The sequence below is a fragment of the Heptranchias perlo genome, chromosome 11 (assembly GCF_035084215.1).
Source record: "Heptranchias perlo isolate sHepPer1 chromosome 11, sHepPer1.hap1, whole genome shotgun sequence".
In the NCBI taxonomy this organism is placed as follows: Eukaryota; Metazoa; Chordata; class Chondrichthyes; order Hexanchiformes; family Hexanchidae; genus Heptranchias; species Heptranchias perlo.
In genome coordinates, this window is record NC_090335.1 from 44,642,516 (window position 1) to 44,667,416 (window position 24,901).

Below are 24,901 nucleotides of genomic sequence, written 5' to 3' on the forward strand. Positions count from 1 at the left end.
CATGGTGCTATGAAGGGGGTGGCTGTAGGTCTAGCATGTGCTGCTGTCCTGAGGGATGGCAGTATCATGCAGCTGTGACTCCTGGATGGCTTGGTCCTCACCATCCTCTTCACCATCTTCATCTTCATCTTCCTCCTCCTGTGGTGCCCACTATTGTGATGGATCTGCAGGAAAGGAGGGTAGCAGCTAAGAATGGCTGAGCTTCACCCCCCCTTGGGATTAAGGACACAGAAAAAGAGGTAGAGGTAAATGTGATCTTCTTCAGAGTATAAGTTTCTAAATTATAATATTTGTACACCTTAACTTTATTTTAAATGTTCTGTCCGAACAGTTGCACATTACTGAATAGCTACTTTGTTTAAATTTATTTCCAGGCAATCCCACACTTTAAAAGGAAGCAATAAGAAAGTAAAAAGAGAAAATAAAGTGATGCATAACCTACTTCATCTGCACGCTTTTCCATGTAACAGAAAGTATACTCATCAGCATCTACCAGCAAAAAGTTGTTCCCGAACAGGCAGAGATTAGCTCCAACATAAAGATCCTGCTCAGTAAAGTACTCAGATAGCTCACTCTTAAAGAGTTCCTGGCCAGGTTTCTTTATTCGTCCTCTTTCCAAAAATTTACCACCAGGAATACCTGTAGGAATAATAAATTATTTTAAAACACCAGATTTTTAAAGATGTCAATGTGTCACCTTTCAAAATTGCTAATGTATATTTTTTATCACCAAACAACCAGGAGACATATTTAAAGAATGTCAATAAATAAAAGTTTTAAATCAAAGAAGTGCAAAATGGCACTTATAACACTGAACAGTGAACTAAGAAACAAAATCCGATCTACACCAGCAGACAAGTTTGCAAGATTCAGTCGGTGCAGTCTAGTAGAGAAAGTGAAAACCAGCCAAAGGACAGACCCTTTCTGTGCCACTGAGGCTGATTTTTTGGCAGTCCAGCCCTGCCCTGGAGCAGGACTGACAGCAGCCATAGGTGCGACTCTGGGCTTCTCCATCCCCCTCTGACTTGTGGATGGGGAGTAATATACATAAAAGTATAAATACAAATAAAAGATTTTACAAGCCCTAACTACCTTTGCATCTCTAACTGCAGTTAAAATTGCCTCAAGTGAAATTTTGTAATGAAAAACAAGGTTTCATTATAAAAGAATTGCACTGTTTTGAGTATTGAATCCAGTTTGATGTGTTTTCAAACAGTGCCACAAATGTTACTTAATAATATAAATGATCTATTCTGAAAATTCCTGCAAACTCAAGTACAAGTTGATGGAATTTTTGAACTTAAGAGAAAAAGGGCTGGATTCTCCTCCATGGTGGAATCACCACTTCATCAACCATATCACTGCACCTTACCCTCACAAGCAGCAGCCCAGAAACACCCACCTGGGGAGTGGGGGGGCTTAATGAGACTGAGGGGAGTGCACATGATAACACACAAAGCTCAAGTGGCTAGGAGGAGCTGGGAATGGAAGATGCAAAGGCAATCATTGCTGACCAAAGGGTGAGAGACGGCTGCCCTCAGATCGGCAGACTTAGAACCCAAATCTCAGGGGTCAGGCATTTAAAAGAATGCTTGAAGAGCATCAAACATATGCACATGTAACGAAAATGCTGTCCCAGATGTACTGCAGATCATAGCTCAGTTGGAGGAGTCCACTACTCGCATCTATGGCACCATTTATGTAATCTGTATAAGTATGTGAGGATTATACAGCCCCGGCTGCACAAGTCTAAGCATGCAGCTACAGTTAATTTTTACCTGAGTTCAACTGAGGAGGTTCAAAAATACTAATGGTGTCATCGCTCAAAAAATATGAAAGTACAAATTTCCGTTCACTGTTGATTTGATTGTCCGTAAGCAGTCTGACACTGAACCGGAGCACATTGCTTTCCAATCCCTGTCTAAAAAAAAATCGCGTAACCATTAAGATATTGAAGTCATCATTATTTATTATACTTTATATTATATAGTACAAATTACACAGGTGTTGAACACAGAAGTGAGAGTGATATAGCATGGGGACGGTATGGCAGCGGGGGGGGGGCCCGATTGGGCGTGTGGATAACCCGCCCAATAAAATTTGTCCGTTTCCCACGTGATCGCGGGTAAATTGGAGCCACTTAACGTGGCTTCCGGGTTTGCCTTACGAAAGCTACGCAGAGGGCAGACTGCGCACCCGCATCACAGGCTGTCAGCTGGAGGAGCTCTATTTAAAGGGGCAGTCCTCCAACGGCTGGTCCTGGAGCAAAAACCCAAATAGCACAATGGAGCAGCACAGGGGAAAGACTGCTCCTAGATTTAATGATGCCTCACTCCAGGTGCTACTGGATGGGGTGAGAAGGAGGAGGGATGTGTTCTACCTGGCGGACCGGAGGAAGTGGCCTGCCTCTGCCACCAAGAAGGCCTGGCTCGAGGTGGCAGAGGAGGTTACCAGCAGCAACGTCTCCCGCACCTGGATCCAGTGCAGGAAGCGCTTCAATGACCTAACTAGGTCAGCCAAAGTGAGTACACTTACTCATTTTCCTACATTCCGTTTTCCACATCACCGCCCCCACCCCCCAACTCATTCTGCACTGCCATCACATCACTCCTCACACGCACTCAAAGAATCATAGAAAATAGGAGCAAGAGTAGGCCATTCGGCCATGCTCCGCCATTCAAAATGATCATGGCTGATCGTCTAACTCAGTACCCTGTTCCCGCTTTTTCCCCATATCCCTTGATCCCTTTAGCATTAAGAAATATATCTACCTCCTTCTTGAATATATTTAATGACTTGGCCTCCACTGCCTTCTGTGGTAGAGAATTCCACAGGTTCACCACCCTCTGAGTGAAGAAATTTCTCCTCATCTCGGTTCTAAATGGCATACCCCGTATCCTGAGACTGTGACCCCTGGTTATGGATTCCCCAGCCATCGGGAACATCCTCCCTGCATCTAGTCTGTCTAGTCCTGTTAGAATTTTCTATGTTTTGATGAGATCACCTCTCGTTCTTCTAAACTCTAGTGAATATAGGCCTAGTCGACCCAATCTCTCCTCATACGTCAATCCTGCCATCCCAGGAATCAGTCTGGTAAACCTTCGTTGCACTCCCTCCATGGCAAAGCTCATCCTCAACTTACTTGCACTTCCTCACCTCCCCATTACTCACCCCATCACTGCCACTCAACCCAATCCTCATACAACGTCACGGCTCTGTCTCATACTCACCCTCTGATGCATCTCTTTCACGGTCAGTCGCACCCAAACCAATGCATTCAACAGTTGGCCACGTCACCATCACTCACTCACGTGTCTGTACTTTCTCCCCTTATAGGAGAAGACAGCCCAGAATGCACGGGAGAAGGCGAGGACCGGAGGAGGACCACAACAGATAGCCGTCCTCACAGACGTGGAGCAGGAGGAGCTGGAGCTGAGCTGCACCCTCAAGTGCCTGTCCGTCGGGGATGCTGAGACTGGCACCCGACAAACGTCTGGTGACAGAACTTTAACATTCAGCACACATGATATGAATTGATGTTAACATGCCTTGCCATCTTCAGCATCTCAGATCATGCTTAATATTGCCTTCTGTTCGCTTAGAGGGCCTTCAGCGACCGCTGTGACGGCAAAGGGCAATTCCTCAGAGGACCTGCCGGCCTCTGAGGGTGCACCGTCACATCTTAACGAGCCATCCACCAGCGCAGATACACACTACTCGATGGGTCCCAGACCGCAGTTAGTTGGGGTCGCACATGGTGAGTTACCACACACGTGGGCACGAGCAGACATTGATCGAGGGGCAGCATCAGGTGCCACGCGCACTCTCCACAGTCGCGCAGAGGATGGAGGAGTCCAACTCCTGCATGAGTGGAATGGTGGCACAGGTACGGAGGGAATCTCTAAGATACTGTCACAGGGACATGAGGGCATCTCTGAGATAGTGTCGCGAGTAAGTGTGGGAATGTCTGTGATGGAGGGAAGGCTAGCCTCCATGGAGCTTCAAGCACGGCTCACAAATGAGTCCATTCAGGGCCTGACAAAGGCTGTTTGGATTCAGGGTGAACAACATTCTGCCGCCTTACACAGGCAGATAGATACACTAGCACTGGCCTTGCAAGGCTTCACACATGTCCTCCAAACTGTTGTTCAGCAGAGTGGTAGGAGTGGTGTGGGCCTGGCCCAGGGGAGGGATGATGGCAAAAGGGAACATGGAAGTGGGGACGCCACTCACAGCGCCCCCACTTCTCACCTGTTGCCCCCTCTCTCAACTAGTACCCGCAATGCTGCCTCCTCTCCAGGTGCAGGTGGAGCAGTCCTTGGATGGGCCCCATGGGCACCGAAAACCAGAGGGCGTAGATCCAAAGCATCTAATCGGTCAGGGCATGAACAAAAGCAACCTGCCACTACCTCTGCTGTAGCCACAGGGGATGCACCATGTAGAAGTAGACGGAAGTGAAAGGTGAAGGTTTTGTAAGCACAAAGGGGATGCACAAGGGTGTTTGACGGTTGGTCATGTTTTTTATTTATATTTGCTTTTTGTTAAACGCACATTAAATATTATTATTGTCACAACTACTGCCACGTCTTGGCCATGCTTGACTGGCTTCTGTAATACGCCCCTTTCATGAGGTTCAACATGAACGTCCACACTTGATGCTACCCATTGGGTCACACTACAGTGGGCATATGTGTAGTTGCAGGACTGTTTTGTGCAGGGAGGGGTCGGGGTGGGGGGGGGGGGGGGGCGGCTGGTGTGGCCGCTGCTCTATCCAGGTGGTGAGGACTGGACTCTTCACACTGTCTGATGTTAGGAGAGCCGTTCACATATCAGTGACTCCCTGGCCTCACAAGCAGGTGAGCCGCTATTCTGCCCATGGGTTGCTTCTCCTCCTCCTCCTCCTCCTCCTCCTCCTCAATATGGGTGGCAGATGTGGATGGGGCCTTCTCAAGCAGCACCCCTCTCTGTTGTGCCATGTTGTGCAGGGCACAACAGATGACTGTAATGTGTCCCACTCTGTCCGATGTATATTGACGCGCTCCCCCAGAACGATCAAGGCACCTGAAGCGCATCTTGAGCAGCCTTATAGCATACTCAATTGTAGACCTGGTAGCGATGTGGCTGTCGTTATATTGACGCTCATGCTCGGTGGTGGGGTTCCTCAGCGGCGTCATGAGCCACATGTGCAGCCGATATCCCTTGTCCCTGAGGAGCCAGCCCTTGCGGGTGTTCGGTGCGTGGAAGATGGGCGGGATGTTGGACTCCTGGAGGATGAAGGAAACATGGCAGCTGCCAGGATATCTGGCGCACACGTGAAGGAATCTCTTGCGGCGGTCACAAACGAGCTGAGTGTTGGAGTGATAGCCCTTCCTGTTGATGAACAGTCCTGGCTCATGTGGAGGTACTCGATTTGCTATATGGGTGCAATCGATTACATACTGCACCCGTGGGAAGCCAGCCACAGCGTGGAATCCCGCTGCCCTCTCCGTCTGGCTGAGGTCATTCATGGGGAAGTTGACATAATGCGAGGCCCTGTGAAACAAGCCGTTGGTGACCTGCCTTATGCACTTGTGTGCAGACGACTGAGACCCTGGTAATGTCCCCGGTGGCACCCTGGAATGATCCGGAGACGAAGAAGTTGAGGGCAGTGGTGAATTCGACAGCAACAGGTAAGGAGGTGCTGCTCGGCCCAGCCGGGAGCAGCTCGGCACGAAGGAGGCTACAGATGTCTGCAACTACCTGGCGACTGACTCTGAGCCTCCCTATGCACTGCTCCTCAGAGAGGTCCAGGAAGCTGAGCCTCGGTCTGTAGACCCTGTTGCGAGAGTAGTGCCTCCAGCAACCTCGCTCTCTCTGTTGTTGCCCTCCGTGCTCTTGTGCAGGTGCCTGTGGCACAGCACTGTGTTGTGGAGCTCCACATGGCGGAGGTGGACGTCGTGCCTGGCAAGGTTGAAGTGACAGAATGCCCTGCTGCAATAAATGACCTGCCAAATAATCATTTGCATCTCTCACTGGCTGCTGGCTGAAACACGTCTGTTGCAACAGGGAGTGTTTCCCACAGCACAGGAAACACGCTGAGGATCCTTCAAAATTGCACCCCTGCCAAAATGTCTACTCAATCAGGTAACTCAAGTACTTTAACTATCTGTAAAACTATGTAAATGATCATCCCGGCGGCTTTAATTGCCGATGGGACTCCCGCATTTGGGAAGCGCGTGCGCACCCGAATGAGTCACTGGGGAACACTTAAGTCAGCAGGTTGGAGCCAGGCTCCGAACCCGCTCCACATTTCTTTGATTTTAGGAGTACCCCCATCCCCAACGGGCCCGCTCCGCCATCCGAAAATCGGCCCCATAGACAGAAAAGCAAAAAAACATTAGAAAGGTTAAGGGGGGCCATGAAAAAGACTCGTAGGTAGCATAAAGAGAAATAGTAAAGGGAAATAATAAAAGAATAATTAAAGAAAGGATAGAAATAATTAGAGATGAAAAGGGAAATTGCCTCAAAGAGGATGATGGAATGGAAAAGATACTTTATGAGCACTTTGCCTAGGTTTTAGCAGAAGAGTGTGGTAGTAGTCATTCAAGGTTACAAAAGGAGAAGGTGGGCCAATTGGATAGGATAACTATAACTAAGAAAATTGTTTTGAAAAATTGGTGGAACTCAAAAGTGGAAAAGGCATCAGGTCCTAATGGCATGCATCCTAGAATGTTGAGAGAGGTCAGAGAGAAATAGCAGAGGCCCACAATCTTTCAAACATTCTAGGATATAGAAATGGTGCTGGAAATGAAAGGTTGTCAATGTAAACACCTCTGTTCAGAAAGGGAGAAAGGGATAAGCCAGGTACCTACAGACCACTCAACATAATGTCAGTAGTGAGTAAGCTTCTAGAGGCCATTGTATGGGGTAAAATTAATACTCACCTACAAAAACATGCACTATTTATTCACTGCCAGCGCAGGTTTGTAAAAGGCAAGTCATGTCTGATAACTTTAATATAATTCTTTGAGCAAATAACAATGTATACTGATTAAGGAAATGTAGAAATTCATATAGTGTGTATATGAATTTTCAAAAGTCATTTGATAAGATGCTGAAAGGGTAGCTTTTTGATAAAATTGAGGCACAGAGCATCAAAGAGAATATGGTAGCATGGATAGGAAATTGGTTAAAGGATACAAAACAAAGAGTCATGGTTAATTGATGTTTTTCAAACTAGATGAATGTAAGCAGATAGACCTAGAAATTGGATCGCGATGCGCCCGTTTTACAGGCATAAGTGGACGCCTAAGGGTCCAACATGGCAGGCAACGTGCATGTGTTCATTCTGCGTTGGAAGCCACCGCCTGCCATATTGGCAAAAGCTCTCCATAGGCGGCCGGGGCGCGCACCTGGAATAGGTGTTATGCTCTTTGTATTGCAAATAGTGGGCCCACTGCCTGTTTGAGGCCCCCTTTGTAAAATTCGATTGCGCATGGCCACAGCATGCACTGGGCATGTGCTACAGCGGGATCACGCCTCGATTTGGACACGATCCAATTTCATAGTCTCCTTAGTTCCCACAATTAAAATCCAGTCCCCTGCCCCCTTAAAGTTGTTTTAACCCTCAGTAGACGAGCTGGATGGTTTGGATGGCCTTTTATCATTCTTACTTTTTTTTTTACGTACTTTACTCAGCAGTGAGTTCACAAGACCAAAAAATAATTGCTGATGCGGAAGGCCATTTGGCAAATCTTATTTCATTCGTCTCGAAAGACCTTAAAGTCCCCCCACTGCAGCATGCAATTTTTATTTAAATTATTCTGGTTACTGACAACTCCTAAAAATAAATAGGGCATTAAAATGGGGAATAAACTTAAAAAAGTAGAAAAGAAAAAAGAAGAAAAAAAATGTATGTTTAAGATTTCTGTAGACAACATTACATAATCCACTGTCCAAGTTACCCAATATCCTGAGATCTGCCATTATTTTGTGTTATTGTTTAGTGATAGCAAAGAAAATAAATGTTGGCATGAGCAGAAGTTAAAAAAGTTATAGAACAAAGAGATCTAGGAGTACAGGTTCATAGCTCCTTGAAAGTGGAGTCACAGGTGGATAGGGTGGTGAAGAAGGCATTCGGCATGCTTGGTTTCATTGGTCAGAACATTGAATGCAGGAGTTGGGATGTCTTGTTGAAGTTGTACAGGGCATTGGTGAGGCCACACTTGGAATACTGTGTACAGTTCTGGTCACCCTATTATAGAAAGGATATTATTAAACTAGAAAGAGTGCAGAAAAGATTTACTAGGATGTTACCGGGACTTGATGGTTTGACTTATAGGGAGAGGTTAGACAGACTGGGACTTTTTTCCCTGGAGAGTAGGAGGTTAAGGGGTGATCTTATAGAAGTCTATAAAATAATGAGGGGCATAGATAAGGTCGATAGTCAAAATCTTTTCCCAAAGGTAGGGGAGTCTATAACGAGGGGGCATAGATTTAAGGTGAGAGGGGAGAGATACAAAAGGGTCCAGAGGGGCAATTTTTTCACTCAAAGGGTGGTGAGTGTCTGGAACGAGTTGCCAGAGGCAGTAGTAGAGGCGGGTACAATTTTGTCTTTTAAAAAGCATTTGGACAGTTACATGGGTAAGATGGGTATAGAGGGATATGGGCCAAGTGCAGGAAATTGGGACTAGCTTAGTGGTATAAACTGGGCGACATGGACATGTTGGGCCGAAGGGCCTGTTTCCATGTTGTAACTTCTATGATTCTATATAAAAGGAATTGAATGGGTAGCAGAGATTTTTAAGCAGTAATTCAGTTGTGACCCCCAAATGAAAGAAAATCCACTTAGTGTTCATGATGTCATCATGAACCCCTCAAATGGACAACTGATAGAACAGGAGTTAAAGTTCTCAATTGGGGAAAGGCCAATTTTACTAAGGTAAGAAGTGATTTAGCAAAAGTGGACTGGAAACAGCTACTTGAAGGTAAATCAATGTCAGGGCAGTGGGAGCCATTCGAGGAGAAGACTCAAGGGGTGCAGAGTAAACATGTTCCCACAAAGAAAAAGGGTGGGACTGCCAAATCTAGAGCCCCCTGAATGTAAAGGAGCATACAGGGCAAGATAAGGCCGAAAAGGAATGTTTAGGTCGGACACCAAGAACTCAATGGGCTCGATGTTACCAGGGCTGCGGGTTCACGGCGGGGGGTGGCTATTGGGCGCCTGGGTAACGCGCCTGGCGAAATCAGTCTGCCCCCCGCGCGATCGCAGCCTAATTAGATCCACTTACCTGGTCTTCTGGGTTCCCCACTGCTGATCTGCGCGTCAGGCGGACTGCGCATGCGCAGTAAGCTCTGTCAGCTGGAGGAGCTCTATTTAAAGGGCAGTCCTCCACGGACAGATGCTGCAACAAATAGCAAAAAACAGCATGGAGCAGCCCAGGGGGAAGGCTGCTCCCAGTTTAATGATGCCTCACTCCAGGTATCATTAGATGGGGTGAGGAGGAGGGAGAGGACAGAGATCTTCCCCCCCGGCGGGCAGGAGGAAGTGGCCTGCCTCTGCCACCAGGAAGGCCTGGCTCGAGGTGGCAGAGGAGGTCACCTGCACCACCAACATATCGCGCAACTGCATACAGTGCAGGAGGCGCTTCAATGACCTAAGTAGGTCAGCCAAAGTGAGTACACTTACTCATTCCCCTACACTCCGTCCGCCACATCACCGCCCCCACCCCACATCTCCTTCTGCACTGCCAACACTACTCTGTCACATCACCCCTCATACCCACTCAAAGCTCATCCTCATCTTACCTGCACTTACTCACCTCGCCAGTACTCATCCCGCCACTACCACTCAACCCAATCCTCATACAATCTCATGGCTCTATCTCATACTCACCCTCTCATGCATCTCTTTCACGGTCAGCCTCACTCAACCTGACACTACCTGTGCTGCAGCCACAGGGCATGCATCACATATGTGCAGTAGGAAGCATAAGGCAAACGTGTCGTGAGCATGAAGGGGGTGCACAAGGGTGTTTGAGGGTTTGTCATGGTTTTTACTTATATTTAATTTCTGACCAACTCACATTACATATTATATTGGCACCACTACTGCCACATCTTTGCGAATCTTGTCTGGTTTGTGCAATAATGCCCTTTCCTGAGGATCACTATGAAGACCCACATCTTCAAATACCCAGGATGGGTGTAGGTGTATTTGCAGGGCTCTTTTGTGCAAACCACTGAGAGACGTCGGCGATGTCCCCGGTGGCACCCTGGAAGGATGTGGAGGAGAAGTTGTTGAGGGCAGTGGTGACTTTGACAGCGACAGGTAAGATGATGGTGCTCGGGCCAGCCGGGAGCAGCTCGGCATGAAGGAGGCTGCAGATGTCCACGACTACATGTCGAGTGACTCTGAACCTCCGTGTGCACTGCTGCTCAGAGAGATCTAGGAAGCTGAGCCTCGGTCTGTGGACCCTGTGGCGAGAGTAGTGTCCTCTGCGACGCATAACTCTCTGCGGTTGCCCTCCCTCCTGCTGTGCAGGTGGATGTGTCACAGCACTGTGTTGTGGAGCTCCACGTGTCAGAGGTGGACGGCGTGGCCGGCGAGGCTGGTGATGTGTTCGCCCTCCGAGGAGGTCATGACTGCAGCTACGGCGGCCCCCATCTGGAAGATGTACATCTGAGGGGGTCCGCAAGGTAGGTACATGTCTCTGGACCCCGGGGTAAGTGTGCAAGTTGGTGAATTTTCTTGTCAGGAGCAGGGTGGTGGAAGCCAAACTTTGTCCCAAGTGACAGAGTGGCCTCCTGCAATGAGTGAGTGTCTCCCCCCCACCACCTGTCAAATGGACCTTTGCAGCTGCCACAGGCTGACAGCTGCAACACGTCCATTTCAACTGGGAGTGTTTTCCCTGTATGGGAAACAGTCCAGTTGTCTCTAAAATCCCACCCCTCCTCACATATTCCCTTAATCAGGTCTGTTAATGACCTGAAATACCTAGATAAATATTGTTAAGTTGCACCCCGCTGGCTTTAATTGCCTGCGGGAGTCCCACATGCGGGGGCTGCACGCGCACGTCGGCGCGTCTGTGGGGAACCCGGAAATGGGTGGGTTGGAGCCGGGCTCCGGTCCCACTCCGGGATTCCCCGATTTTCGGAGCCCCCCCGCCAGGAACGCACCCGATAGCGGGTGCTAAAATGAAGCTGACTATTACAGAAAGCCTAGAGGAGTATAAAAAGTGCAGGGGTGAAATTAAAAAGGAAATTAGGGAAGCAAAGAGAGCGCATGAAAAAGTATTAGCAAGTAAATTCAAGGAAAACCCAAAGATATTTTGTAAATACATTAAGAGCAAGAGGATAGCTAAGGAAAGAATAGGGCCTATTAGAGACCAAAAAGGTGATCGATGTGTAGAGGTGGAAGATGTTTGTATGGTTCTTAACGAATACTTTGCATCTGTCTTCACAAAAAGAGGGATAATGCATTCATTGTAGTTAAGGAGGAGGAGTGTAAAATATTGTATGGGATAAACTTGGTGAGAGAGGAAGTATTAAGCGGATTAGCATCTTTGAAAGTAGACAAATCACCAGGGCCGGATGAAGTGTATCCCAGGCTGTTAAAAGAAGCAAGGGAGGAAATAACGGAGGCTCTGATCATCATTTTCCAATCCTCACTGGATACAGGTGTGGTGCCAGAGGATTGGAGGACTGCTAACGTTGTACCATTGTTTGAAAAAGGAGCGAGGGATAGACCGAGCAATTACAGGCCAGTCAGTTTAACCTCAGTGGTGGGCAAATTATTGGAATCAATTCTGACGGGACAGGATTAAATCGTCACTTAGAAAGGCACAGAGTAATCAAGAACAGTCAGCATGGATTTGTTAAGGGAAGGTCATGTCTGACTAACTTGATTGAATTTTTTGAAGAGGTAACAAAGAGGGTCGATGAGGGTAGTGCATTTGATGTAGTCTACATGGATTTTAGCAAGGCTTTTGACAAGGTCCCACATGGCAGACTGGTCAAAAAAGCCCATGGGATCCAAGGAAGAGTGGCAAATTGGATCCAAAATTGGCTCAGTGGCAGGTAGCAAAGGGTAATGGTCGTCGGGTGTTTTTGTGACTGGAAGGCTGTTTCCAGTGGTGTTCACAGGGCTCAGTACTAGTTCTCTTGCTTTTTGTGATATATATTAATGATTTGGACTTAAATGTAAGGGGCATGATTAAAAAGTTTGCAGATGATACAAAATTTGGCCGTGAGGAGGAAAGCTGTAGACTGCAGGAAGATATCAATGGACTGGTCAGGTGGGCAGAAAAATGGCAAATGGAATTCAATCCAGAGAAGTGTGAGGTAATGCATTTGGGGCGGGCAAACAAGGCAAGGGAGTACACAAAAAATGGGACGATACTGAAAAGTGTAGAGGAAGTGAAGGACCATGGAGTGCATGTCCACAGATCCCCGAAGATAGCAGGACAGATAGATAAAGGGGTTAAGAAGGCATACAGAATACTTGCCTTTATTAGCTGAGGCATAGAATATAAGAGCAGGGATGTTATGCTGGAACTGTATAAAACACTGGTAAGGGAACAGCTTGAGTACTGTGTACAGTTCTGGTCATCACATTACAGGAAGATGTAATTGCACTAGAGAGGATACAGAGGAGATTTACGAGGATGTTGCCAGGTCTGGAGAATTTTAGCTATGAGAAAAGATTGGATAGGCTGGGGTTGTTTTCTTTGGAACAGAGGAGGCTGAGGGGTGATTTAATTGAGGTGTACAAAATTATGAGGGGCCGAGATAGGGTGGATAGGAAGGACCTATTTCCCTTAGCAGAGAGGTCAATAACCAGGGGGCACAGATTTAAAGTGATTGGTAGAAGGATTAGAGGGGCGCTGAGGAAATTATTTTTCACCCTGGAGGGTGGTGGGGGTCTGGAACTCACTGACTGAAAGGGTGGTAGAGGTAGAAACCCTGAACTCATTTAAAAAGTACCTGGATGGGCATGTGAAGTGCCGTGACTACAAGGCTACAGACCAAGTGCTGGAAAGTGGGATTAGGCTGGGTGGCTCATTTTTGGCCAGTGCACACGATGGGCCGAATGGCCTCTTTCTGTGTTGTAAATTTTCTATGATTCCATGATTCTGTCTTGTGTCCTTCATTTACTCTCCCAGCAATATCAGTCTTACCTGTCCTTCTCCATGAATTTAATTATATCACGTTGTATAGTTTTGGGTACCAGGCTCAGGGTAGAGTTGAGGGAGTCCTCCTCTGATCCAAAACCATTGTATGGAGGGATTTTCCTTTCAACTCCAATGATCGGTGTTGACTTGTATTTGACTGGTGTGAAGTCCACTGTTAATTAACAAAACATAAAACCATTTTTTTCCCGGATATCATAATTTGAAAAACAATGGTGCAGTTCATGTAATAATATTAAACATATAAAACATCTTACAATCAATATTACAGATTCTTTCAATACATGTTAGAAACCTTTATTTCCAATCGTAATTTGATTACTTCAAAATTTCATGGATAATGCATACATAGCACAGTTCAATTTCCAATTTGACTACACAAATTAGTCTTTAGACAGTGTTTGAAAGTACATTTTCCTCTGGATCCAGGTAAAGAATATAAAATACTACAAATTCACACGGACTTGTTTATTCTTGTACCATGTACTAAAATGACACTACTGTCTTTCTAATTTATTGTTATACAAATCTGTGCTGATTAGTTGCATTGGATTGTATATTCTGTAATATAAATAAAATTCAGTTTAAGTAATCTGTAGTTTCACCCAGGAGTATAAGCAGCAAACGTTAAATTGTACACACTCCTTCCAAATCATTCCGCCCCCCCCCCCTACCACTGCCGGCTCCCAAACACTAGTGTGTACTTTCCTTTGGCAGTCTGGGGCAACCCAACAGAAAAATGTTGAATTTTATGTTAAAAGTGGTATATTCTGATGTTTGAAAACATATTTGCTCCAAAATCCCTCGACTTCCGGATTGTGCCCAACTGGGCCATCCAGCGCTGACCCCACCAGTGTTTGTGGAGTCAGCAGGAGGGTTTTTCACTTGCATGGGACAGTGGGTTCACCCCCGGCCTGCTGGAAACTCCAGCACTTACCCATGGTGGGGGGGGGGGGGGTGGGGAGGACGGGGAGTTGTCTGATTCTCCTCCCAATCCCACCAACGGTCCGATCGGACCCCTGATCAAGGGAAGCTAATTTGCCAAAAGATTTTATTTTAAATTCTTCGGCTGTCATTTGTTTTATAAGGGGATGATGGAAGTCCCAACAATTATAACGGCGACTCCTGGCCGCATTATTGATACAATTGCTCCCTCTACATTTCCCAGCCCTTTGCATTAAGATTAATGTCACTGAAAAATCTCATAAGAAAATAAAGGGACTTCTGGTGATGTCATAACCCAGACAGCTACTTAACACCGAAATGTCTGTACCATAAAGAAAACAGTAGGCAGAATGTTCTCATTCGCTCACAACCCAGGAAAACCACCAAGAAGGATGTAAATACCCGAAAACTCAAGCAGTGACCTCCAAGTACACCACTCCCCACCTTGCCATCTCACCCAAAGGTACCTTGGACCTGGCCAAGAGGTTCCATGCCTTGGAAAGCTTGCCTTAGCCTTCCAGCCAGCACTCCACACAAGTTAGCAGGATCAGCGATCACAATAACTGTTGATCTATCTTTTTCTCATACTGCATCTGATTGCCCAAAATATTTAAGGAGCTCACTGTGGCGTGGGCAAAGGCACTAGCTGAAGAATTAATCCTGCCGGCTGACCCACCTGTTGCAGCTTGTCCCAGTGCTGCTGCTTTTGTTCAAAATGGACTCCTACAGCTATAAAGGTGAGCGCTTGTACTGGCATCTAAAACAAGACTTCAAAATGCTTATTGTCTTCTCTATCACACTTCTTGTAGTGTCATGGGCCTCGTAAGGCTGGATCGATATATGGCAAATAAAAAGCAAAAAACTGCAAATGTTGGAAATCGGAAACAAAAACAGAAAATACTGGAAGTACACAGTCAGCATCTGTGAAGAGTCCAGATAAGTCAATGTTTCAGGCTATAACTTCTGTTCTGAAGAAGAACTAGAACTCACCCACTTCTGACATGACTTTTAAATGCTAGAATATTTTGATCCTGCAGTTTTATGCAGATTTACTGTGTTATGGTGAGTTTCAATGGGGCTCCATATTTGGCTGTGGCCCCTGGGAACAGGTCCCATAGGCCCTTGTGTTAATCCACTCCTGCTCCTCAGGTACCGTCCCCCTCTCTTTCAAAACCAACCTTCCTCAAAAACCCCATTCTCAATCCCTCTGCCCTTACAAACTAGCACCCCATCTCTAATCTCCCGTTCCTCCCCAATGTCCTTGAACATGTTGTCACTTCCCAAATCCACATGCATTTTTTCTGCAACTTCCTGTTTCAATCTCTCCAATCAGGTTTCCATCACTGCCACAACAATGAAATGGCCTTAATCAAAGTTACAAATGACATCTTATGTAACTGTGACCATGGTTCATTATCCCTTCTTGTCCTCCTGACCTCTCTGCAGCTTTTGATATGGTGAACCACACAACATCTCTCCTCCATTGTCCAGCTCAGTGGGACTACCCTCGCTTGGTTTAACTTTTACCTAACCAATCGTAACCAGAGCGTCCCCCAGCAATAGTTTCTATTCCCGCCCCCCACATAATCCTGCTCCTCCTGGCCCCACAAAAATAATTTCAACACTTACCTATTTGGGCCTCTTCTGCTGTACCACCTGGTTTTACTGAGCACTCTGCCTAGTAGGCAGTTAAAATGGCATTGGGGTCCTATATACGTCATAAGACCCTGATTTGCATAGATTATTAAAACTCCCACCTGATTCAAGGGCACCTCAACCGCCCAGCGGAAGGCCCCTGGAAAAATGGTGAAGGAGTGGAAACAGGCGGTAAGTCCACCACATCTACTTTAACTCCACTACCGCCTCATTTGCATCAGGCAGGGAAAGTTAAAATCCTCCTACAAGATTTTTTTCTTGGGGTGGGGGTCTGAGGCATGGTTCATCAGGAAATTTTAATCTTGATACTACTTTTGGTGCATTTTCTAGCATTTATTTGACTTAGGTCATATGGCATTTTGAACCTAGAAATAATTTTAATCCCTTACCACAGTCTGCCACCAAATGCTGGACTGAGCCAGCGTGGGACCCAGTTGGCCCTGTGTCATATTTTCCCCTTCTGCACATGTGCACAATTGCCCAAACCGCATATATGCTGAAAGTGCCTGAAATCCGTGCATGTGCTTAACTGACCAAACTTTGCAGGCACACAGGGATATTTTATTGGATTCTGGGGCAACTACTGAGAAATGCTAGAAGCCGAGTAAAAACAAATGGTTACATACTGACGTTGCTAGGGAACATAAGAACATAAGAAATAGGAGCAGGAGTAGGCCATCCGGCCCCTCGAGCCTGCTCTGCCAATCAACAAGATTGTGGCTGATCTTCCACCTCAATGCCATTTTCTTGCACTATCCCCATATCCCTTGATGCCTTTAATATCTAGACATCTGTTTTGAATGTACTCGAAGACTGAACTTCCACAGTCATCTGAGGTAAAGATTCACCACCCTCTGAGTGAAGCAATTTCTCCTCATCTCAGTCCTAAATGGCCTACCCCTTATTCTGAGACTGTGACCCCTGGTTCTAGACTCCCCAGCCTGGGGAAACATCCTCCCTGCATTTACCCTGTCGAGCCTTGTAAGAATTTTGTATGTTTCAACGAGATCACCTCTCATTCTTCTAAACTCTAGAGAATACAGGCCTAGTCTACTCAATCTCTCCTCATACGACAATCCCGCCATCCCAGTAAACCTTCATTGCATTCCCTCTATGGCAAGGATATCCTTTCTAAGGTAAGGAGACCAAAATTGTACACAATACTTCAGGTGCGGTCTCACCAAGGCCCTTTATAATTGCAGTAATACATCTTTACTCCTGTACTCAAATTCTCTTGTAATAAAAACTGACATACTATTTGCCTTCCTAATTGCTTGCTGCACCTGCATATTAGCTTTCAGTGACTCATGTACAAGGACACCCAGGTCTCTTTGAACATCAACATCAACTCTCACCATTTAAAAAATACTCTGCATTTCTGTCTTTCCTACCAAAGTGGATGACTTCACATTTTTCCACGTTATATTCCATCTGCCACGTTCTTGCCCACTCACCTAGCCTGTCTATATCCCCTTGAAGCCTCTATGTGTCCTCCTCACAACCCACATTCCCACCTAGTTTTGTGTCATCAGCAAACTTGGAAATATTACATTTCGTCCCCTCATCCAAATCATTGATGTAGATTGTGAATAGCTGGGGCCCAAGCACCGATCCCTGCGGCACCCCACTAGTCAAAGTCTGCCAACCTGAAAAAGACCCGTTTATTCCTACTCTGTTTTCTGTCTGTTAACCAATTTTCAATGCATGCCAGTATATTACCCCCAATTCCATGTGCTCTAACTTTGTTCACCACCTCCTGTGTGGGACCTTATCGAAAGCCTTCTGAAAATCCAAATAAACCACATCCACTGATTCCCCCTTATCTATTCTACTAGTTACATCCTCAAAGAACTCCAAAAGGTTTGTCAAACATGATTTCCCTTTCATAAATCCATGTTGACTCTGTCAAATCCTATTATTATTTTCTATGTGTCCTGTTATCATATCCTTTATAATGGAGTCTAGCATTTTCCCTACTACTGATGTCAGGTTAACAGGTCTGTAGTTCCCTATTTTCTTTCTCCCTCCTTTCTTAAATAGTGGGGTTACATTTGCTACCCTCCAATCTGCAGGAACGCAGACAGTTGGCATGTAAAACCCAAGGTATCAGATCTTTTTGCTGGAATCTCAAGAATCTTGCTGATTAAGGAAAGATGATTTCCTGTTTTTCATCCAGCCTGAACGACCATTTAATTATTTTTTTAAAAGAGGTAGTCAAGATTGAACACAATTTTTTTCCCCTTAAAACCGTCAGTAAGGACAAAAAGTTGTTCCTCTCTGTTCCACCTGCAATTTGAAGGTTATTGTTCCTGCAATAATTCTTAACGTTGTTAATTTTCATAATATTTAGACTCTTTCGTTTCCAGAACCAACAAACTAACCGCCTTTTGGAAAGCTAATAGTAGATATTTCACCCATTGAGAAGTGCTTCAGGCTGAGTAAAAACACTTATTTCAGTAAGCAAACACAGACATGTTGACAGGGCTAGGGAAATGCTGACCCTCAGTGTTTCAGGCTGATAGTTGGTATGTATGTATCCTGTCATTGTCTGGTTTTGGACGTGGCAGAAGACAATCCTACAAAGACGTAACTGCACAAACAGAAATGCTAAGCAAACCATTCATGAACAATTGGTTTTGAAGATTTTTTAAAAACCCATTCAACCATAAAACAAGCCATCTTATCTTACTGCTTATGAGATACATAAAATTAGACAATTTTGTAACCTATTCCTCAACTCAATCAGGCTTAACGGATAATTTCCAATGGATTCTATTATTACAGTGAATATGCTGTCAGGTAAACAAATCAACTTGAGCCATTTTGCCAGAGGTCTGATGGTAATGGCCTCATCTAGATACCAGAGAGGGATGCTGGGTTAATATGCGATAAATGTGTTTCTACAGATTGCTCTAGGTACAGTGATGAACTAAATGTGTTCTTTTTTCATTTTTCTGCCCTGATTACTAAATTATCTGCTACAATACATGTCTGTTTGCCTCTGATTTTAGGCTCCCTGAAGTCACCCCCTAAGTCACTGTGGCTCATCTCTTCTGTGATTGCATTGAAACATCACGCATACACAGAAGAGGTGAATTGTGGTGGCTCATGGAGCGACTTTATGGAAAATTATTTTTCTAAAATCATTCAGCAATAAAGGGGGTTGAAAAAGCTGAAAAGTGGTTGGCATGTATGCAAAATTAATTATCAGTTTATAGGATATAGTCTGTAGCAATGGCTTTGCAAAAGAAATATATCGCCGTTCCTTCATCGTCGCTGTGTCAAAATCCTGGAACTCCCTTCCTAACAGCACTGTGAGAGAACCGTCACCACACGGACTGCAGCGGTTCAAGAAGGCGGCTCACCACCACCTTCTCAAGGGCAATTAGGGATGGGCAATAAATGCCGGCCACGTCAGCGACGCCCACATGAACGAATTAAAAAAAAGTCAAAATAATGCTAAATTACCAATGGACATTCTGTGTTTAATGTGGCACATGGGGCTCCATGTTATACAACGAAGTATGCTCACTAGGGTCAAAGGTTTGGACACACTTGATGCATTGGAATGTATCAATTTTCTGCATGCTTTGAATAAATAAGTGCAGTATATAGTATAATGCCTTTTATTGGACATTTGAGGGTACGGTAGCATAGTGGTTATGTTACTGGACTAATAATCCAGAGGCCCGGACTAAAATCCGGAGTCATGAGTTCAAATCCCGCCACGGCAGCTGGCGAATATAAATTCAATTAATTAAATAAAAATCTGGAATTAAAATACTAGTATCAGTAAAGGCCATGAAACGACCGGATTGTTGTAAAAACCCATCTGGTTCACTAATGTCCTTTAGGGAAGGAAACCTGCCATCCTTACCCGGTCTGGCCTATATTCTTAATTGCCCTCTGAAATGGCCTAGCAAGCCACTCAGTTGTAAAATCTCGCTACGAAAAGTTATAATAAGAATAAAACCGGACGGACCACTAGGCACCGGACACGACAACGGCAAACCAAACCCAGTTGACTATGCAAAGTCCTCCTCACTAAAATCTGGGGACTTGTGCCAAAATTGGGAGAGCTGTCCCACAGACTAGTCAAGCAACAGCCTGACATAGCTATACTCACAGAATCATACCTTTCAGCCAACGTCCCAGACTCTTCCATCACCATCCCTGGGAATGTCCTGTCCCAACGGCAGGACAGACCCAACAGAGGTGGCGGTACAGTGATATACAGTCAGGAGGGAGTGGCCCTGGGAGTCCTCAACATTAACTCTGGACCCCATGAAATCTCATGGCATCAGGTCAAACATGGGCAAGGAAACCTCCTGCCGATTACCACCGACTGTCCTCCCTCAGCTGATGAATCAATCCTCCTCCATGTTGAACACCACTTGGTAGCAAGGGCACAAAATGTACTCTGGGTGGGGGACTTCAATGTCCATCACCAAGAGTGGCTCAGTAGCACCACTACTGACCGAGCTGGCCGAGTCCTGAAGGACATAGCTGCCAGACTGGGCCTGCAGCAGGTGGTGAGCGAACCAACACGAGGGAATAACTTACTTGGCCTCGTCCTCACCAATCTACCTGTCGCAAATGCATCTGTCCATGACAGTATTGGTAGGAGTGACCACCGCACCGTCCTTGTGGAGACGAAGTCCCGTCTTTGCACTGAGGACGTGTTGTGTGGCACTGCCACTGTGCTAAATGGGATAGATTCAGAACAGATCTAGCAGCTCAAAACTGGGCATCCATGAGGCACTGTGGGCCATCAGCAGCAGAAGAATTGGATTCCAGCACAATCTGTAACCTCACGGTCCGGCATATTCCTCACTCTACCATTACCAACAAGCCAGGGGATCAACCCTGGTTCAATGAGGAGTGTAGAAGAACATGCCAGGAGCAGCACCAGGCGTACCTAAAAATGAGGTGCCAACCTGGTGAAGCTACAACTCAGGACTACATGCATGCTAAAGAGCGGAAGCAACATGCTATAGGCAGAGCTAAGCGATTCCACAACCAATGGATCAGATCAAAGCTCTGCAGTCCTACCACATCCAGTCATGAATGGTGGTGGCCAATTAAACAACTAACGGAAGAAGGAGGCTCTGCAAACATCCCCATCCTCAATGATGGCGGAGTCCAGCACGTGAGTGCAAAAGACAAGGCTGAAGCGTTTGCAACCATCTTCAGCCAGAAGTGCTGAGTGGATGATCCATCTCGGCCTCCTCCTGATATCCCCACCATCACAGAAGCCAGTCTACAGCCAATTCGATTCACTCTATGTGATATCAAGAAACGGCTGAGTGCACTGTATACAGCAAAGGCTATGGGCCCCGACAACATCCCAGTTGTAGTGCTGAAGACTTGTGCTCCAGAACTAGCTGCGCCTCTAGCCAAGCTGTTCCAGTACAGCTACAACACTGGCATCTACCCGACAATGTGGAAAATTGCCCAGGTATGTCCTGTCCACAAAAAGCAGGACAAATCCAATCCGGCCAATTACCACCCCATCAGTCTACTCTCAATCATCAGTAAAGTGATGGAAGGTGTCGTCGACAGTGCTATCAAGCGGCACTTACTCACCAATAACCTGCTCACCGATGCTCAGTTTGGGTTCCGCCAGGACCACTCGGCTCCAGACCTCATTACAGCCTTGGTCCAAACATGGACAAAAGAGCTGAATTCCAGAGGTGAGGTGAGAGTGACTGCCCTTGACATCAAGGCAGCATTTGACTGAATGTGGCACCAAGGAGCCCTAGTAAAATTGAAGTCAATGGGAATCAGGGGGAAAACTCTCCTGTGGCTGGAGTCATACCTAGCACAAAGGAAGATGGTAGTGGTTGTTGGAGGCCAATCATCTCAGCCCCAGGACATTGCTGCAGAAGGTCCTCAGGGCAGTGTCTTAGGCCCAACCATCTTCAGCTGCTTCATCAATGACCTTCCCTCCATCATAAGGTCAGAAATGGGGATGTTCGCTGATGATTGCACAGTGTTCAGTTCCATTCGCAACCTCTCAAATAATGAAGCAGTCCGAGCCCGCATGCAGCAAGACCTGGGCAACATCCAGGCTTGGGCTCATAAGTGGCAAGTAACATTAGCGCCAGATAAGTGCCAGGCAATGACCATCTCCAACAAGAGAGAGTCTAACCACCTCCCCTTGACATTCAACGGCATTACCATTGCCGAAGCCCCCACCATCAACATCCTGGGGGGTCACCATTGACCAGAAACTTAACTGGAACAGCCATATAAATACTGCGGCTACGAGAGCAGGTCAGAGGCTGGGTATTCTGCAGCGAGTGACTCACATCCTGACTTCCCAAAGCCTTTCCACTATCTACAAGGCACAAGTCAGGAGTGTGATGGAATACTCTCCACTTGCTTGGATGAGTGCAGCTCCAACAACACTCAAGAAGCTTGACACCATCCAAGATAAAGCAGCCCGCTTGATTGGCACCCCATCCACCACCCTAAACATTCACTCCCTTCACCACCGGCGCACAGTGGCTGCAGTGTGTACCATCCACAGGATGCACTGCAGCAACTCGCCAAGGCTTCTTCGACAGCACCTCCCAAACCTGCGGCCTCTACCACCTAGAAGGACAAGAGCAGCAGGCACATGGGAACAACACCACCTGCACGTTCCCCTCCAAGTCACACACCATCCCGACTTGGAAATATATCGCTGTTCCTTCATCGTCGCTGGGTCAAAATCCTGGAAATCTCTTCCTAACAGCACTGTGGGAGAACCTTCACCACACGGACTGCAGCAGTTCAAGAAGGCGGCTCACCACCACCTTCCCAAGGGCAATTAGAGATGGGCAATAAATGCCGGCCTTGCCAGCGATGCCCACATCCCATGAACGAATAATAAAAAAAAATTGGACCAACTGGGTTGATATAGTTGGCATAAGAATTTGAAGTCTCAAAAAATTTTTCCTTGGGTATTTTAAGTGATCGTAGTGTTTATTTTATTTATCTCCATTTAATTTGTTCCATAAATATAGTGCTACTTATTGTAGTTTTTATTCAAAGAATATAATGAATTAAGGGTCATTCCATGATGGAGCTGCATGATATCACCAAGGAATGCAAGGATGTGCGTTTGTGCTCACTATATCCAATGCGACTCGATTGTGATATCATGGTAATGAGGGAGAGGTGTTGGGCATCAGGCACTTCCTCCAAAGGGAAGGAGAGAAATTATATCCCTCCTCGTGGTTAGGTCATCAGTGGCAGATCCCTGAGAGCAGATCAGCTGTCTGGCTGCAATGTCAGTCAGAGAAAAATACATGATGTAGAGCAATTTACAAGGGGTAGGAGAAAAGTCGCAACAAATATACTGTAAAATTTGACATTCATGCCCTGTTCGTTAAAGTTGCATGATGAAATGACTTATACACTTGAATTAACAGTAAATAATTTTTTTTTAAAAAGGATGCTCTGTGGGTTTCTTCACTTTTCCCTTGCTGCAATCAGCATTACAAATTAGTGGAGAAAATTATACTTGCAATGTATTCCGAAAGCTGAAAAGGCCATTCTGTACTCAAAGGGTTCAATTTTGAAATGGTATCGGGTTGGTGCAGCTGGTGTGGGGTGGGGGGTGGTGGTGGTGAAGGTGCGGGTGGCAAACCCAAATAAAAATAGCTTACCATTTCCTACGTGATCTCGATGTAATTGATGGTGATTAAAGTTCTTTCCGGGTTTTGTGCCCGGCAGCCCGATTGACAGGCTGGCTGCTGTCAGGAGCTGCAACGCTGAGGGGGGGGGGGGGGGGGGGGAGAGAAGATCGGGGGGGGAGAGGGGAAGATCGGGGGGATATTGGGGAGATTTCAGGGAGGAGAATAGGGGGACATCAGTGGGGGGGGGGGGGAAGAGGGGGAGATCGGAGAGGAAGACATCGGTGGGGGGGAAAGAGGGGGAGATCGGAGAGGAAGACATCGGTGGGGGGGAAAGAGGGGGAGATCGGAGAGGAAGACATCGGTGGGGGGGAAAGAGGGGGAGATCGGAGAGGGAGACATCGGTGGGGGGGAAAGAGAGGGAGATCGGAGAGGGGGAGATCGGGGGGGGAAAGAGGGGGAGATCGGAGAGGGGGAGATCGGAGAGGGAGACATCGGGGGGGGGACGAGGGAGACATCGGGGGGGGGGACGAGGGAGACATCGGGGGGGGGACGAGGGAGACATCGGGGGGGGGGACGAGGGAGACATCGGGGGGGGGGACGAGGGAGACATCGGGGGGGGGGACGAGGGAGACATCGGGGGGGGGGACGAGGGAGACATCGGGGGGGGGGACGAGGGAGACATCGGGGGGGGGGACGAGGGAGACATCGGGGGGGGGGACGAGGGAGACATCGGGGGGGGGGACGAGGGAGACATCGGGGGGGGGGACGAGGGAGACATCGGGGGGGGGACGAGGGAGACATCGGGGGGGGGACGAGGGAGACATCGGGGGGGGGACGAGGGAGACATCGGGGGGGGGACGAGGGAGACATCGGGGGGGGGGCGAGGGAGACATCGGGGGGGGGACGAGGGAGACATCGGGGGGGGGGACGAGGGAGACATCGGGGGGGGGGACGAGGGAGACATCGGGGGGGGGACGAGGGAGACATCGGGGGGGGGACGAGGGAGACATCGGGGGGGGGGACGAGGGAGACATCGGGGGGGGGGACGAGGGAGACATCGGGGGGGGGACGAGGGAGACATCGGGGGGGGGACGAGGGAGACATCGGGGGGGGGACGAGGGAGACATCGGGGGGGGGACGAGGGAGACATCGGGGGGGGGACGAGGGAGACATCGGGGGGGGGACGAGGGAGACATCGGGGGGGGGACGAGGGAGACATCGGGGGGGGGACGAGGGAGACATCGGGGGGGGGACGAGGGAGACATCGGGGGGGGGACGAGGGAGACATCGGGGGGGGGGACGAGGGAGACATCGGGGGGGGGACGAGGGAGACATCGGGGGGGGGACGAGGGAGACATCGGGGGGGGGACGAGGGAGACATCGGGGGGGGGGTGGGACGAGGGAGACATCGGGGGGGGGTGGGACGAGGGAGACATCGGGGGGGGGTGGGACGAGGGAGACATCGGGGGGGGGTGGGACGAGGGAGACATCGGGGGGGGGTGGGAC

General features: G+C 47.5%; 1 protein-coding gene across 1 annotated transcript in view; it reads right to left on the minus strand.

The window, feature by feature from the left end:
* Positions 1-24,901, minus strand: part of efhc2 (EF-hand domain (C-terminal) containing 2) — a 105,657-nt gene that overhangs the window by 26,044 nt on the left and 54,712 nt on the right. The window contains exons 8-10 of the mRNA XM_067992322.1: positions 13,158-13,323; positions 1,779-1,921; positions 443-639 (exon numbers count right to left, since the gene is read on the minus strand). Of these exons, the coding sequence (XP_067848423.1) occupies positions 443-639; positions 1,779-1,921; positions 13,158-13,323 (506 nt within the window). The remainder of the gene's footprint in view (positions 1-442; positions 640-1,778; positions 1,922-13,157; positions 13,324-24,901) is intronic.